We start from the raw sequence: 16823 nt of genomic DNA, 5'->3' as shown, positions 1-16823 counted from the left end.
GGATATCCCATCAGGCTAACAGTGGACCTCTCATCAGAAACAATGTGAGCAAGGAAAGAATGGAAAAATATATTCAAAGTGTTAAGGGAAAAGAAATTTGAACCAAGAATACTGTACCTGGCAAGATTATCCTTCATATGGGAAGAAATGACAAGAACATTCTCAGATAAATTTACCAACACCAGACCAGTTCTCCAAGAAGTTCCTAAGGGAGTGGTATCCCAGGAAAACTAAATAGAGACACACAGAAATAAGAGTTCAAAAACTAAGAAAATGGACAACTTAATCATAGGGACAAGTCTGGAGTTGAATATTATATCCCTGAATTTAATTGGGAAGATCAAACCACAACAGAAGATAGAGTAAGTACATGAGACTGAACTGCTAAAATATGATTTCATGACTTTTGACTAAAACATTGCTGATTTTGGCTTTGTTTTCCAATTTTTAGAATTTTTGTCCTGTCTTGAGCTGCCGATAGGTTCATGTACCTAGTATTTGAACAGAATCCTAACCTGTTTCCTGCCTTTCTGTTTTAAGCATAGTTCCTGAGCGTTTCTTTGATTTATTAAAGCTAAAACTGCTTTTCTTGAAATTAAAAAATATGGTAAAAAATACATAATTACCATAGTAAGGTGTATAGCATCAGCTAGGTGCTACGTTATAGTATATTCATTCTACTCAGAGTTTTTATGCCTGAAGTCAGACATGTATTCACAGACATGTATATATCAGCTGAACTTGCTATTGAAAGTAGTTAGATTATTTAAGAAATTTTGTGAATCAATAAAATGTGGTGGAAGAAAGGAATGGAAAACAACTGTGGAAACTTGAGATAGGATGGGAGGAGGGTGGGAAATGGCAGAGGGTGATATATATACACATACATACATGAAACTAGAAATGGAAAATTATTGACAATAACATATATGATTAAGCCACTTTGCAGTATATTCTGGATGGGAAATCACATTTTGTATGCTGTGACAATGCTCAGTGAATGAATGTAATTTATTAATTAAAAATGAAAACAGTTAAAAAATATTAGGGCAGGAAAGGACTGACTCCTTGATTCATCTGGGCTTTTACAAGTTACCAAATTTGGATCAAAACAGCATGACTGGATCTGATATGTGAAATGGCATTATTGCTCAAATAAACTATTTTATTTTTATTATTTTTAAACTTTACGGAAAAAGGTAGGCAGACAGAAACCCTTAACCAGGACTCATGCTGTGATCATCCCTCCATTCTTCTCAGCTAGGATCATGAGAATGCATACACATTTCTGGCATGTACAAGTTAGCCCAGGAACTGAATCTCGATTCTCCATATAGCTCCAGCATCATGGAGTGGCACGCTACTGCTGTATTGCCACGGCTGGGCCACTTCTATTACATATGCAGTGCTTTTGGCTTAACATCTCTTTACATACAATTCTTTCTTTCACACCCCAGAATATAGACCACATGTCCTTGCAATAGTTTTATAACTGCAGGGCTCTTCATTGACTTCTTCCTAAGATTACTATCAGAAAGAAGTCACTGAGTCTCACATGCAACATGTTTCAGGTCATAATCAAGTATCTTTGCTTTGTAGGAAAAGGGGGATCTTTCCTCTGTATGGCATACAGATTTACTCAGGAGATAGAGAGATGGCTTCAAGTTTTTTCAGGAAGATTACTCCTCTGGAAACACTCCTAAAGACAACACTCAAACAATGGCCCATTAGGTAGAGTCAGGGGATGTTGTAGCCTATCTCACACAGAATCAAAGTAAGGAATCTGTAAGTTTCCCCATTCATTTAAGTAAATCTTATGTGACAGCTCGATATAGAAAATGAATTAAAGAGGAACTATTCTAGTGGAATCAAGAGCCAAGAACCCAAGTGACCTTCTCTTTGGCCATCACAATAGCCCAAGGAACTACATGAAACTCCAAGGCTTTGAGGAATCCATTGGTAAACAATAATTTACTCAAATTCCACTCCTTTTGAGTAATATGTAAATGGAGGCTCAGCAAGATATAACCCACACAAGGTCATGGAGTTCCTGACTGGTAGAACTGGAAATAGAATTTACTCTTCAACTCAATGTAAGGTATGCACTTGGTAAAGACACTAGAAAGATCCTCATTGAGGCCCCTCACATTCACTGGTCACCCCTAAATAAAAGTACTAATAATAAGCTTTGCCATGTCAGCATGGAGATAATTGTTTATGCAAAAAAGGAAAATAAGCAGCAGAAGAAAGCAAGAAAACAAAAGAAAGGAATGAAATAAGCTATAGCAAAGGTCAAGAATCAGGGTCAAGAGTGGTAATACAAGTATCCTGAAAGGCTGGAAGCCATATAGCCATATAGTTTGGATTCCTGGATCAGCTGGAAAACACACTGAGCGTGTGTGTAGGCACCCAGGATCGTGAGGAGCCAGAGAGCTAGGGAAAGGGGATCATGGTGAGACAAGACCTTACAAAATGTGCTTCTCTCTTTCTTATGCATGTGCACATATGTGCATCTATTTAAAAAGAAAAAGTCAAGGATCAACTTGATTCTTGGGATAATATTAGAACTCTGACTCTCCCAGCTACAGACTTAAGATCACCTTAATCAATTTAACTTTCTTCCTGAGAAATTCATTGCAACTAAAATTGTATTGCAACTAGATTGGAAAAGGTATAAATCTAAATGACAACAAAGGTCAGAAATGATTATATACACACACACACACACACACACACACACATACACACACATAAAAACCCAAACCACGATTTTCTTTGTAAAATCATTTCTCATTAGCATAAACACAGATTACAAAAGCTAGAGAGTAAAACATGTGAGTGGAAATTTCACTGGGCAAATGCCTATCATCACACTCCATCCTTTGTCTCTTTAGAATGAATTTTGGTTTTGAGGGACTTAATTTAGTTATAGGTATGGTACATGTTAGGGCAAAAGGCATATAAATGCTTGCTTTATTCCTAATCTATGCTGTAAATACTATGAGGAATGATAAGATAATAGCAAGATAAGGGAATATCAGTCTTGGCTAACAGTGGGTCCCTGGTCACTGAATTTTAAAAACTTCCTTTCCCTCCTCTTTTCCTGGTCAGACTCTTGGATTTTAGATTGCTGTGGAATCTATTTCTCCTTTGGCTGTCTTCTGGGTTGTAACTCACCAGTCTGAACTTGCTGCTCCCGAATGATAATCTAAATGAGACTTGCAGCTTTCCTATGGCTCAGGCCCATTTTCCTATGCTGAATTCCTGACAACCAATGATTCTTAAGAGCTGTCTATCTTTTGACAGGCAATATATATATTTTCTGATAAAAAAGAAACCTGTTACTGTTCTATAATTATTTTACTTGTAGTTAGCCCAACTCACCCCTTCTTTTAGGCATAGGTTTGCCCTCAAAGTGGAAGGAGTGTCAACAAGTCATTAATAAACTTTGCTGTTCCATAGTGGCTTACAGAAAAAGGAGGGAATGCTCCCAGCTCTTCTTGAAATACATTCAAAACAATATTGACTGAGTTCTAGCAAAGCATGCTTGTTTCTCTGAGGCTCAGGAAGTTTATGTCTGACTTTGATTCCAAATGAGCACGCGCCATCAAACCCAGACATTCCGATCCACAGCACAGGTTCCAGTGGCTGGAGAGCTAGAAGCAGTTTAGCCCTTAGTTGCTGTTTTTCAGTTGCTATAGATTCTCCTATTCTGTTTAACTCTTCCCTAGACATGGAAGCTAGTTAGGATTACCTGTTCCTAAAATAAAAGGTAAGAATAAGTAATATTGTTGCAGTGCTTTAAGTGCAGGGAAAACTAGAGTAGGAAGCCTCCAAAATAGACAACAGCTCTGAATTTAGGTTTTTGCCCTCCTTTCTTTCTGGCCATAATGCACTTCTAATCATGAGTAACAAGACTGAAGGCTTTAATATGCATCCATCTCTGCTAAGTACTCAGTCAGTAGCTCACGTATGTTAATGATGAACTCCATTTAAATAAGTAAAATTAAGGGACCAGCAGTTGGCATAATGGTTATATTGCTGGACTCCCATGTAGTCAACCGTGGTTCAAGTCCCAGACCCGGTGGCTTAAACTCATGCCGGGCACATGTGTATGTGTGCCCAAGATCCCAAGAGGAGGAGAAGGGATTGTGGTGTGGCCATTCTCCTCGGGGAGGTGATTACTCACTTTCTGTCTCTCTGTCTCTCTCTGTCTTTCTGGCGAACACACGCACCCTATAGCAAAAACCTCTCAACAACAACAGCCAAAGAAGAAGTAAAATTTTAAAATAAAGTGGCATATCGTGGAGTTATATACTGAAGTAACATTCTTTTTTCAATAGTGTTATTGAATTGGTAAATCAGAGAATGACATAGCATATCAGCATTGCATCTAGGCTCTGACAGTGTTACAGTTTTTTAGATGGAATGGAGAAATATGGGGCATAATGATCGTGTGTTCTTTTCTGTCTGAATTATCATGCTCAAAGAGGGCTGATGATGAATTGATTTTCAGTCTGGACAGAGTTCTAGAAAGGGCTTGCCACATGTCTTTGATCTTTGTATTAGGCTTAGTCCCAGCTACCATTTTTCCCTGAGGGGAAGGAACCTGGTCTCACTGGTTCTTAAAGATCTACAGATAATTTCAATGCACAAACAAGGAGAACCACTGGTATAAGACCTGTAGTTCACATACTTTACTATATAATGGTTTTAGCACTGATATCAACAACTGCTTTCCAGTAATCTGATGTTTGATACAGTTTTATAGATGCTTAAAGCAAAGGTAGAAAGAACACTTAAGTTCATTTCAACTTGGATAAAGGTTGAGAAAATTGCACATAAAAAAGGAGATCCAAAGGGTCTAGTACAGACTTCAAGTAGATACCCCTGAGACATTTTACCAAATTTCATCAAAACCTATTGATGAAAACAGCACCATTCTGAGTGAATACAAAGTTAATAAAGAGGTATTCTGTTGATGCTGAGAAACAAACAAAACCCATAGCTTTGTTTTACAGAAATGAATGAGCCTCCTTATTTAGAATCAGGTCATTATAATCACAGGGTTTAAAAACTATATCTTCAGGGACCAGCAGTTAGCATAATGGCTATGTCGCTGGACTCCCACGTAGTCAACCGTGGTTCGAGTCCTGGACCCAGTGGCTTAAACTCACTCCGGGCGTGTGTGCATGCATGCCCAAGATCCTGAGAGGAGAATGGAGGAGAAGGGATTGCGGCATGGCTATCCTCCCTGAACGGGTGATTTCTTGTTTTCTTTCTCCCTGTCTCTCTATGTCTGTCTGGCGAGTGCACGCACCCTATAGAAAAAAACTCTCAAGAAAAAAACCCCCGATATCTTCAGTTAACAGAAAAGCTGAGAAGATAGACAGAATGTCAATGTCTGTCTTGCATATCCACAGGGAAAGTTCAATTTTTAACCCTAGTCATTTTGGCAAACAAAGGAACACGGCACTTTATTATTGGAGACTGCACTAAAAATGTCCACGGGTCACAGTACAAGAAGTCTAAGGCCAATTATGTGGAGTGCAGTGGGGACCAGTAAGAAGTTTGTCTCCTCTCTGTCTCTAGAAAGGTACCAACTTCATAACATCAGCACAGTTAACAACTCTCTGACCTTTAAAAGGCATTTATGAGCACATTAGGTCAATTAGTATAGAGCACTTTACATTAAAAAATCCCAACCACTTTCTAACTGGGGAGGAAAGTAGCTGTTTGCATAAAGCATATGTTAACAGGCGATATTTATAGAGAATTTGCTCAGTTGGAATGAATAAAGACACAAAGAAGTCACAGTGAAAAGCAAACAACCTTGAAATACCTAGTTCCAGACTTCACCTGAACCTTTCCTTTTCAGTGTTACCTGTTCCTGGTAACTGCTTAACTGTACAGAATCCTCCACTCCTTCCTGGGATGGGGATGCAGCTAGTGTAGAGCAAAAGTTCTTGAAAAAGTGATGAATCAGATCTCCCCTTGTGAGTAAAAAGCACTTTAAGCATCCTTTCCCTTTTTTTCCTTTCTTTTTTTTTGGAGAGATTTTCACTGTAGGGCGCATGCGCTCGCCAGACAGACAGAGAGAGACATAGAGACAGAAAGCGAGAAATCACCCCCCAGGGGGGATGGTCACGCCGCAATCCCTTCTCCTCCATTCTCCTCTCGGGATCTTGGGCACGCACGCACACGCGCCCGGCGTGAGTTTTAAGCCACCGGGTCCGGGACGCGAACCGCGGTCGACTACGTGGGAGTCCAGCGACATAGCCATTACGCTAACTGCTGGTTCCCCCTTTTTTTCCTTTCTTGCTTTTTATTCATGTAGATATAGATATTACCTATAAGGAGGTAGACACCTTGCTAGGTGCTTTACATGGATTGTTTAGTTAGTTTTCACGTTAACTCTGCATTCCCATTATTCCCATTTTACAGATAGGAAACAGGCTTAGAACAATTTTAAGTGGCATACAAAAGGTCACAGAGCTTGTAGGATATAGCGGTAGGACACACCCAGATCTGTCTGACTACTGGACCAAATTTCTTTCACAGTTACACATTACCCTCTCTCTACTCTATCATTCTGTCTTCCTTCCATTTATTTTATTCCTTCCTTCTACTTCTTTCTAGCTCAAAGCCTAAAATGGTGAATTGGAAGGAGGTAGTATTGGGAGAATTTTAAGGAAAGAAGAGCTAATTTAATGATCGTTTATACCTTTTGTAATGCTCTGGTTCATTTTCTATTTCCACATGCAACATAGTCTGGTTACCAGGATTCAAGAAAATACAAGGTCCCCACAGGCTCTTGTTATATCATTTACTTTTCAATCTCCCCATGATTTCAGTGACTATATTTTTCAAATACTAAGTAAGGACATATAGCTTGAGAAATCATGTTTTCTTTATAAGAGCATGAGGACAGCATATTTGAAATAAAAACAAAGTACTCCTGGTACCTAGGAGAGATGGGTTCAGAACAGAGCTGGCTGAATATGTACTTGTTGACCGATTACTTGGAGGCTGATCATACAACAGAGTAATGAACAAAGTTAGAGTAAATTCTTATCAGTGGAACTCAGCAGGGTGGTCTTTCTGACAGGTCTTTTTGTTATAGCCTTAATGTAGCCTTCCTGAATCTTGTGGTTAATCTGCAAGTACTTGTTTAAATGTAAGGCTGTAGATTCTAAGAGACGAGCTGTTAATTATGAGTTTTAATTCCAGGCTAGAAGATGCCTATTAAGATTAAAATTTGTTTCCTTTTTTTCTAACAATTAGCAGCCTGGCTGAAAAAACGATCAATTGTAATTGGGGAACTAAAGAAGTTAATAAATGTATTAGTGAGACCAGTTGCTTTACAGAGCCATTTATATAATCCTTAAATTTTGCAGTTCGTAAATTACTCATTAAAAAGCAGAAAAAAAACCAGCCATAATCCATTTAGTGCCAACAAACTACAAAGCCTTAGAGGAAAAAATCCATGGAAACAAGAGGCCTGTGTTTTTTTTCTTCATGGGTGAAGGTGGCTAAACAATAAGGAAAAGCCCATGTAATTATCTTGATGCGTTGGTACATAGGTCAGGGGTGGACTTGATTCAATTCATGGAGGGCTGGGAAAATGCCCCTTCCTTTTCACTCAACCCTGCAGGCAGCTAATCAATTTGCACATCTCACTTCCAGATTATTTCATGAGATCAGAGCAATAGCCCATAGCATTCATTAGAGCATTCACTCATATCTGTTGTTTTCTAATCAGTATAGGGAGCAGGACGAGAGTCAAGTACCCAAAAGGAATTAGGAGGGATTGGGAAGAGGCTCCACAGGCAGCAATGCTTCCAGTTACAAAGTGTTCAACTGTGAAAACAACTAAACAATTAGTTTGGACGTTTCTTTACATATACAGAAAGCCACATATATTTGGCTTAAATATGAGTTTTACAAGGATAATGTGAAAATTCTCAACTGTTTACTGAGGACAATAGTTTTCATATACTAAGGTAAAATTCAGTTTAAACTCTTAGTGCTAACAATGCAGATGGTATGCAAGATGCCTTTGGTGCTGGCACTGTGCAGGCCTTTTGAGAATAGAATTTGATTCTGCATAATTACCTTTTCTCAACAACGTGATGCACAGCTTCTGGTTCACCTTAGACTATATACAACAAAATACCTGCTGGCTTACTTGTGCATTGAACAAGCATTTCTTTCATACTCCTTTGTCTTTTACCCTTACGATCAACAGCACATCTCTGAATAAAGATGGTGGGATTAGACTATGAAATGGGGCTTTTCTCTTTGTAAAGATAACCAGGCCATATGAGAGCCAAACCTTTGCTTTTGCAGTAGCAAACAGAGTTACCCAAGCCAAACTACTTCCATTCACTTTCTACTTGACAGTATAATTAAGTTTGTGATTTCACCAGGCTGGTGCTCTATCACTGTGTTCCATTCAATACCCACCAAGCTGTTGTTGCTCAACAAATCACTGCTGATAATGAAGGAAAATCTAATTAAAAAAAATTGTAGTTGTTTTGGAAATGCACTTATTTACTTTGCTAAAATATTTAAAGCAAGTATCTCTTAGATAGATCATTTAACAATGGCGTCTAAGGAAAACACTATTTTCTTCCCACATTTATTTTAAAAAAAAAAAACTACTTTTTTTAACATTAGAAAGCTATATTAAAGCATTTAAAGACCCTTGTCACTAGAAATACTGATATCAAAGCACTTTGTAAAACTGTTGAGACATCATAAGATGAACTTTAAAAAGCTCACAGTAATTTTGAAAATTGTACTTACTACTTCTTAATCCAAGAAAGAGCCCTCCCACATTTATTTTAAAAAAAAAAAACTACTTTTTTTAACATTAGAAAGCTATATTAAAGCATTTAAAGACCCTTGTCACTAGAAATACTGATATCAAAGCACTTTGTAAAACTGTTGAGACATCATAAGATGAACTTTAAAAAGCTCACAGTAATTTTGAAAATTGTACTTACTACTTCTTAATCCAAGAAAGAGCCCATTGTGGTCACTTTTGGTGGAAGCGAGAAATGACATTGCCCCCCCCCCCCTTTTCTTGGGAGATGAAGACTTTCTTCTGACTTACCCTGAGTGGATTTTCATTAAGGTAAGGGGGTTCACCTTCCACCATTTCAATTGCCATAATTCCCAGAGACCAGATATCAACTTTCGGGCCATAAGCTTTTCGAGTCACCACCTCAGGTGCCATCCAATATGGGGTTCCCACCATGGTACTTCGTTTACTTTGCTCAGGAGTGATCTGGGCACAGAACCCAAAATCAGCTGCAGAGAACAAAAGTCAGTTAAAAATAATCTATAACAGATGGGTTATAATAAAATATATTACAGTATATCACTTTCAGATATGGCTTCATTAGACACTGAGCTCCTACAAATACTTGCTCATAGTCTTTTGTTACCTGATCTCTCAGGGGGTCCTGATTTTAAAAGGGTAGAAATAACTGACTAATGTGATGTAATTTTTACTAGCTCCCAATCTAGTTACTTCCCCATTACTCTTTCCTTAAACTTAGATAGTTGTCATCCATCCATTCTAGAACTCACTAGAAATTCTGAAATATTAAATCCAATAAATTTTATCACAATATATAAGAAGAGTGTTAGACAAATTCTTTACTTCAAACTGGGCTCTAAATGCTTTCAAATTCGGTAGCCAGTAGCCATTATCTTCTCAAGATATACAGTAAAGAGCAGAAATTCCCCAATAGTCTTTCAAATACCATCTGAATCATAATACCTACTCAATTTAACAGAGCCATCCATCCCGAGGAGAATATTGTCACTCTTTATGTCTCTATGGATCACTTGGTTTGAGTGCAAGAAATCCAAAGCTTGGAGGCACTATTGAATCATAAAAAAAAAAAAATTCTAATTATATCACAAAGACTTTTTAAAATTCTAAGTTTCATTTGTAGATAAATTTTGGGCAAGGGTATAATTTTCTGTTCTCAAGTGAGATAGATTATTGAATGCTTTTAACATCACTTTGAAAATACATTACTATTTACAACAGTGATGCTACTTAGCATTATACATATGACTTCCACGTTAGACTAGGTCATGAAGAATGATGATGTGAGAAGTGGTACTTAATCATTAATATAGGCAAACTAGCTAATTAATCAAATCATACTTTAACCTAGCTTCTGGAAGATATGGCTTCAGCTTGGTCTTATATAAAAGTATTCAGCTTCTGTGTACATAGGATGATTTGATTCATTGAGTCTGGAGTAGAACCTAGGAAACAAGTGCCCCAAGCTATTTCTGATAAACAGTCAGATTTGGGAACCACTCTTAGATTATAAAGTAAATATAGGTACTTGTTTGGGAATGTCTTTGTATTGTAATGCTATAAGATGGAAAACACAGATTTAATGTAGAATATGTCCCTGAATAACTGTAAATTTGATTAATTGTATGAATAGGAAATATATGCATTTGGTGGGTGTATGTGTGTGTTTGGTATGAGGGAAATGAAAAGCAGATGAGAGGGGCCAGCAGGTGGCAAAGTGGTTAAGGCACTGGACTCCCATGTGGATGACTGTGGTTCAAGTCCTGGACCATGAAGCTCATGCCATGTGTATGTGCATGTGTGCCCAAAATCCTGAGAGGAGAATGGAGGAGAAGAGATTGTGGCATGACCATCCTCCCTGGGGAGTGATTTCTCATTTTCTGTCTCTCCAGTAAGTGCACATGCTCTATAGCAAAAATCTCTCTAAAAACAAAAAAAAAAAAAAAAGGAAGAAAAGAAGGAGCAAACTTAAGTAAACAATTTAGCAAAAAAAAAAAAAAGTTTAGCAGGTATAATTTACTTTTGCTTCCCTTTCAATGAATGAGAGCTCCTACGTCTATCTAGAGAAAGCCTTACCACAATGAATGAAGTATATAATAGAATCCAAGATGAAACTCTGACAAAGAGTAATTTAAAAACAAGGTGAACAAAAGATAATAAAAATATCCTTTTTTATTGGAGAGGTTTTTGCTACAGGGCGCATGTGCTCACCAGACAGACAAGAGAGAGACAGAAAGTGAGAAATCACCCCCCCAGGGGGCATGGCCATGCCACAATCCATTCTCCTCCATTCTCCTCTTGGGATCTTGGGCACGCATGCACACACGCCCGGCGTGAGTTTAAGCCACTGGGACTCAAACCGCATTGACTATGTGGGAGTTTAGCGACATAGCCATTATGCTAACTGCTAGCCCCTAAAAATATCCTTAATTCAGCTTGAAACTAGATGAGTATGATACTTTTATTCATAAAAGAGAGACTCTCAGGTCCACTGGAGGGCTATGAGGGATGTTCAAATTATACTGTTAAAGCAACTATTAATACTTTCTGGGCTGAGGAAGGAGAATCTTTTTAAAAGTGCCTTATAGAAAATGATGGGAATATAACATGGTCCATATTTTGCATGGCTCACATTGTACATGCAGAACAAAACAAATATCAAATAAATATTCCTCCAAAACAGAAAGAAGCTCCATGTTATTATTACTGTTTTCCATGATCACCAAGACTACAGTATGTAGGCTTAGATATGGCACCTTATGACTGTGCACCATGGAATGCTTCCTGGAACTTGAAAGATCCCTAGAAAAGCAAATAATATAGGTAGTCAGGAAAGCCATGTTGTATTTTTCTATGCAAAAATGCATCATGACTTTTCTGAAGACCCAATGAATAAGTGGCTAGAGAGGGTGGTAAAGTGGAATGCTATAAGGTTAGAATTTAAATTGAACTTAGGCTCTCCCATCTTTTTATTTCCCAGGAGAAAAGTTGTAGTATTATAGGGACAAGTCTGGAGTTGAATATTATATCCCAGAATTCAATCAGGAAGATCGATCCACAACACAAGATAGATTAAGTACATGAGTCTGATCTCGTGAAATAGCATTCTGTGACTTTTGACTAAAAAAAATATTGCTGCTTTCCTTCTCGGCTTTGTTGTCCGGTTTCAAGAGTTTTTGTCCTGTCCTAAGCTGTCAATAGGTTCATGTACCTACTACTTGAACAGAATTCTAACTTGTTTCCAGGCTTTAAGTTTTAAGCAAAGTTCCTTAGCATTTCTTTGATTTATGTTAAAACTGGTTTTCTTTCTGATAGGTTCATGTGCCTACCATTTGAACAGAATCCTAACTTGTTTCCTGGCTTTAAGCAAAGTTCCTCGGCATTTCTTTGTTTTAAGTTAAAACTGGTTTTCTTAATAATACCAAGTGAACTTACCATTGAAAGTAGTTAGATTATTTAAGAAATTGTGTGATCAATACAGTGTGGGGGAGAAGGAATGGAAGACAACTGAAGACACCAGAGATAGTGTGAGAAGAGGGTGGGAAAGGGCAGAGGGTCAGAAATAGGGGTTAAAAAAATACAAGAAATGGAAAATTTTTGATAATAATATGCATGATAAAGCCACTATGCAGTATATTCTGGATGGGAAGTCACATTTTATATGCTGTGATGATGCTTAGGGAATGAATGTAAATTAAGTTAAAAAAAAAGTTTCAGGAAAAATCAACTAAAACTGTTTTACTTGAAATAAAGAAATGCATTAAAAATACCTATTTGATGACTGCGGTAAGATACGTAGCCCCAGCTAGGTGCTACTTTATAGGATGTTCATTCTACTCACTGAGGCTTATGCCTGAAGTTGGATTTGTGTTCATGGAAATGTATATATCAGCTGTGCTTGCTATGGAAGTATTTAGATTAATTAAGATCTTTAGTGAATCAATAAAATTTGGGGGGAGGGAGTATAGAAAGCAAACATAGATACCAGAGAAAGTGTGAGAGGAGAGTGGGAGATGGCAGAGGGTAAGAGAAAGGGAATCAAGGATGGGAAAAAAAAGCAAAACATATATGAAACAAGAAATGGAAAATTATTTGTTGACGATAACATGTATGTTGATGTGCTTGATTGAGCCAATCTACAGTGTACTCTGGATGGAAAATCTCATTTTGTATGCTGTAATGATGTACAGTGAATGAATGTAAATAAATACATTTAAAAAATAAAAAAAGAAAAGTTGTAGTATTGCTACCTTGTTATTAAACATTCTAAGTAAGAAGAAATAAAGAACTAATAAATGCTCTATTTCTTACCTCTCTGCAGACAGCTGCTATCTGTCCTTCATCCATACAGGTCTCCGTGACCACATCAGTTAAAGAGCCTCCAGCCAAGTATTCCATGACTACCCATAGTTCATCACCTACTAAGTAGCTACAATAAGAAAAGGAAAAGACTTTCAACTTGAGACTAAGGAATCAGGAGCTCTAATATTCATTTTTTTTTTTTTGGAGAGGTTTTTGCCATAGGGCATGTGTGCTCGCCAGCCAGACAGAGAAAGACAGAGAGACAGACAGAAAGCAAAAAATCACCCCCCCCCGGGGGGGGGATGGCCACGCCACGATCCCTTCTCCTCCGTTCTCCTCTCGGGATCTTGGGCATGCATGCACACGTGCCCAGCATGAGTTTTAAGCCACCGGGTCCGGGATGCGAACCGTGGTCGACTACGTGGGAGTCCAGCGACATAGCCATTACGCCAACTGCTGGTCCCGGAGCTCTAATATTCTCAGATCTCAGTTCTAATTGAAGTCAATTATGAGTTGACCCATATCATGACCCATATCATTAATAGTTATTGAGGAATATACTCCAAGTGATCAAATATGGGAACAAAGGTCATTAGCTCCCTACAATTCAGGTAAAGAGAGTATGAGGTTATTGAAATCACTTGGGACCATCTTCTAGTACTTTAACAGTATTATAAGGTCTCTCTGGCCTCTGCTCAACAAAAGAGGTGAATTATAGGGAATAGAATGACCCCAGTGATTCCACCCTAGCCTATGTCCCACATCAATAAGCAGAAAAGTTTTCTATCCAATGATATTCAAACTATAGTGCCTATACGATTCATCTTGGAAGCCTGTTGAAAACAAACTTTCACATGCTCCATTTCCTTAGTTATGGACAGAGGCCAAGAAATATGCATTTTTTTAACCAATAAAAATGCAATTTTCACAAAATTACCAAGATCAATGGTTCCTAAACAATGCTTTATGAAATACTAATAAAGATTGTAAAATTTGACCCTCTTTTTCTTCCTTTTTTCCTGCTCCTGTATCATTGGCCTACCTGGCCAAAACACAAAAAGCAAGATCTTAAGCTCCTCCAGGTTGAAGACCACCCAGACTTATTTCCTTTGTATCCCTCATCCCCCACCCCAGAGATCACCGCACACTGGTGCTAAACAAACACTTATTGAAATTGAATGAGGCAGATGTTAACCATGAGTAAAGAGTTAGTGCTGTCTTTAAATGCCTATTTATAACACACTGTTAATACTACTGATGAAAGAGACATTAATTATCTGGTTGAGGAAAAGGTTTCAGATTAAAGTCTCAATTCCCTAGATCTCACTGTCAGTTAATCACAAAGCACCCATTAAAACAGGGCTATTGTAGTCAGCTTTCTTTAAACTCCTAGAGACAGTGCTGGCTCCAAACAAACACTCGATGAAATGTTTAAAACATCACTACTCTCTCTTATATGCAATAGTCTATTTCCTGTCAAAATGGAGCCAGATCTTCAAAAGGAAATTGCACGAACTGTTTAGGTTTAGAAACTAGACCATAAAAGGTTTCTTCAAGTATTTGATGGGTGGACAAAAATAAGTGGATACAAGTTTAACAACAGATCTAATATGAGGGTACTTCAAAAAGCTCAGAAAAAAGTGGAATTAAAGTATGAATTTATTTTGAAATCCATGTATAGCTTTTTCAAAACACATATTTCCATAAACTTTTTGAAGACTCCTTATACACTACTTTGTAGTATTAGCATTTGAGAAATATTTGTAAATAGAATGACTATTAAATGAATAAATTCCAAATAAAATAATTTGCCAAGAAAATGACACACTATAAAGAAAAGAAGAAAACAAGTACATAATGAGAGGAAATACTTACCTATCTAAATAATTAACAATATTGGGATTCTTATTTTCCCTCATGACCAGAATTTCATTAATAATTAATTCTTTTTTGGGTTGCTGTTGAAGGTTCATCTGCTTTATGGCCACCTGAATGATGATTAAAATACATGAATTATGATTGTTACAAACATATTATGGGGAAAGAGTGAGTTATACAAATTCTTTATCTACTAAACATATCTACTTTACTTTTTGCCATAAATACATGCCCTTTTTCTTTGATCAATCGCGAGTAAAGCATCCAATTCTCACATCAATCTGGTGCTATGCATTTTTTCAGGCATAGATGCCATCAAAGAGAAAAACTGATAAATAGGAAAAAAAAATAAGAATCAAGATTCATGGGGCCAGCAAGTGGAGTGGTGGTTAAGGCACTGGATTCCAACATAGCCAACCTCAGCTTGAGTCCTGGACCTGGCAGCTTGAAAACCATGCCAGACACATGTGTATGTGTGTCCAAAATCCCCAGGAAGAGAATGAAGAAAAAGGGATTGAGGCATGGCCATCCTTTCTTGGGGGGGGGGGATTTCTTGCTCTCTCAGAATTTCTCTCTGTCTCTCCCCAGTGAACACACATGCCCTATGACAAAAATCTTAAGAGAAAAGAATCAAGATTCAATGGTAGCACTTACCTCTTGTCCTGTTGCAATGTCTAGTGCTGTATAAACAGTACCTGATGCCCTGTGAAGGTGAAAATTACCAAATGAATAAGCACTCCAAGGTGTTTGCAAACCACCATTATATTTCACTTGTAATTACATCTGGGGTCAGCTGGTAGCATGGTGGTTAAAGCACAGGATTCCCACACAGATGAACACGGTTTGAGTTTCGGACATGGCAACTTGAAATTCACACCAGGTGAGTGTGTGTACATGTGCAAAATTCCAAGAGGAAAATGAATCAGTTATTGTGGCATGGCCATGCCCCCTTCAGGGTAATTTTCCATGTTTCCTCTCTCTGTCTCTCTCTCTCTCCAGTTGATACAGGTGCCCTATGGCGAAGATCAAAAGCAAAAAAGGAACACCTTTTTTTTTTTGGAGAGGATTTTTAAAATTTTTTTGCTATAGGGCTTGTGCACTTGCCAGACAGACAGAGAGACAGAGAGATAGAAAGCAAGAAATCAACCCCCCCCAGGGGGATGGCCACGACGCAATCCTTTTTCCTCCATTCTCCTCTTGGGATCTTGGGCACGCACGCACACATGCCCGGAAGGAACACCTTTTTAAAACTTAAAACATAAGACCTCCCCTCTTAACAAAACTTTAAGTGCACAATACTGGAACAATTATTTTATAATGTAACTGCATCTGAGACAATCACGATGCATCTCTTGCAGTGCCCTAAGAATTACAGTCAGATTTTCTGGCACCAGTTCCTGTGTCATGCACTGGCCAGTAATGAATGGAACTAAATGGCCTTGCTCCTCTCGGGAAACCTTTAGAATGTTCTGAATGCTCCTTGGATCTCACAATAATCCATATTATAGACCTCTGATTAAACCAAAGTATAGTTTAGGAAAGAATACATTTTTTTGCTTAGGCAACTATAAATTAACCTTCCTTTTTAGCATAGGGACTGAGTGGCTTTTTTGTACATTTCTAATTCTTAAGAATGTCTTCATCTAACAAATTAATTCATTTACAGTGCTACATCTGTTCCATAGCTACATAAAGCAATGACAATGTGGCTTTACTACTGAGCCATTATTTTTTAAGTTAAATTATTAAACTGCTTTTAGAAAACACTGGGGAAACTCTGGGAGACACTGGGGTAGGG

The 16823-nt window shown here is 37.9% G+C and overlaps 1 protein-coding gene across 9 annotated transcripts in view; it reads right to left on the bottom strand.

Annotated features, from left to right (window-relative positions):
- Nucleotides 1-16823, bottom strand: part of PAK3 (p21 (RAC1) activated kinase 3) — a 320142-nt gene that overhangs the window by 25703 nt on the left and 277616 nt on the right. For all 9 annotated transcript variants that reach the window (XM_006167722.3, XM_027767967.1, XM_006167732.3 and 6 more), the window contains 5 exons: nucleotides 15680-15728; nucleotides 15023-15135; nucleotides 13157-13274; nucleotides 9795-9894; nucleotides 9119-9315 (listed from right to left, as the gene is read on the bottom strand). In XM_006167722.3, the coding sequence (XP_006167784.1) occupies nucleotides 9119-9315; nucleotides 9795-9894; nucleotides 13157-13274; nucleotides 15023-15135; nucleotides 15680-15728 (577 nt within the window). The remainder of the gene's footprint in view (nucleotides 1-9118; nucleotides 9316-9794; nucleotides 9895-13156; nucleotides 13275-15022; nucleotides 15136-15679; nucleotides 15729-16823) is intronic.

The sequence above is a fragment of the Tupaia chinensis genome, unplaced genomic scaffold, assembly GCF_000334495.1.
Source record: "Tupaia chinensis unplaced genomic scaffold, TupChi_1.0 Scaffold144991_2, whole genome shotgun sequence".
In the NCBI taxonomy this organism is placed as follows: Eukaryota; Metazoa; Chordata; class Mammalia; order Scandentia; family Tupaiidae; genus Tupaia; species Tupaia belangeri.
The sequence above is the reverse complement of the archived record's forward strand: the minus strand, read 5'-3'. Positions and strand labels throughout refer to the sequence as shown.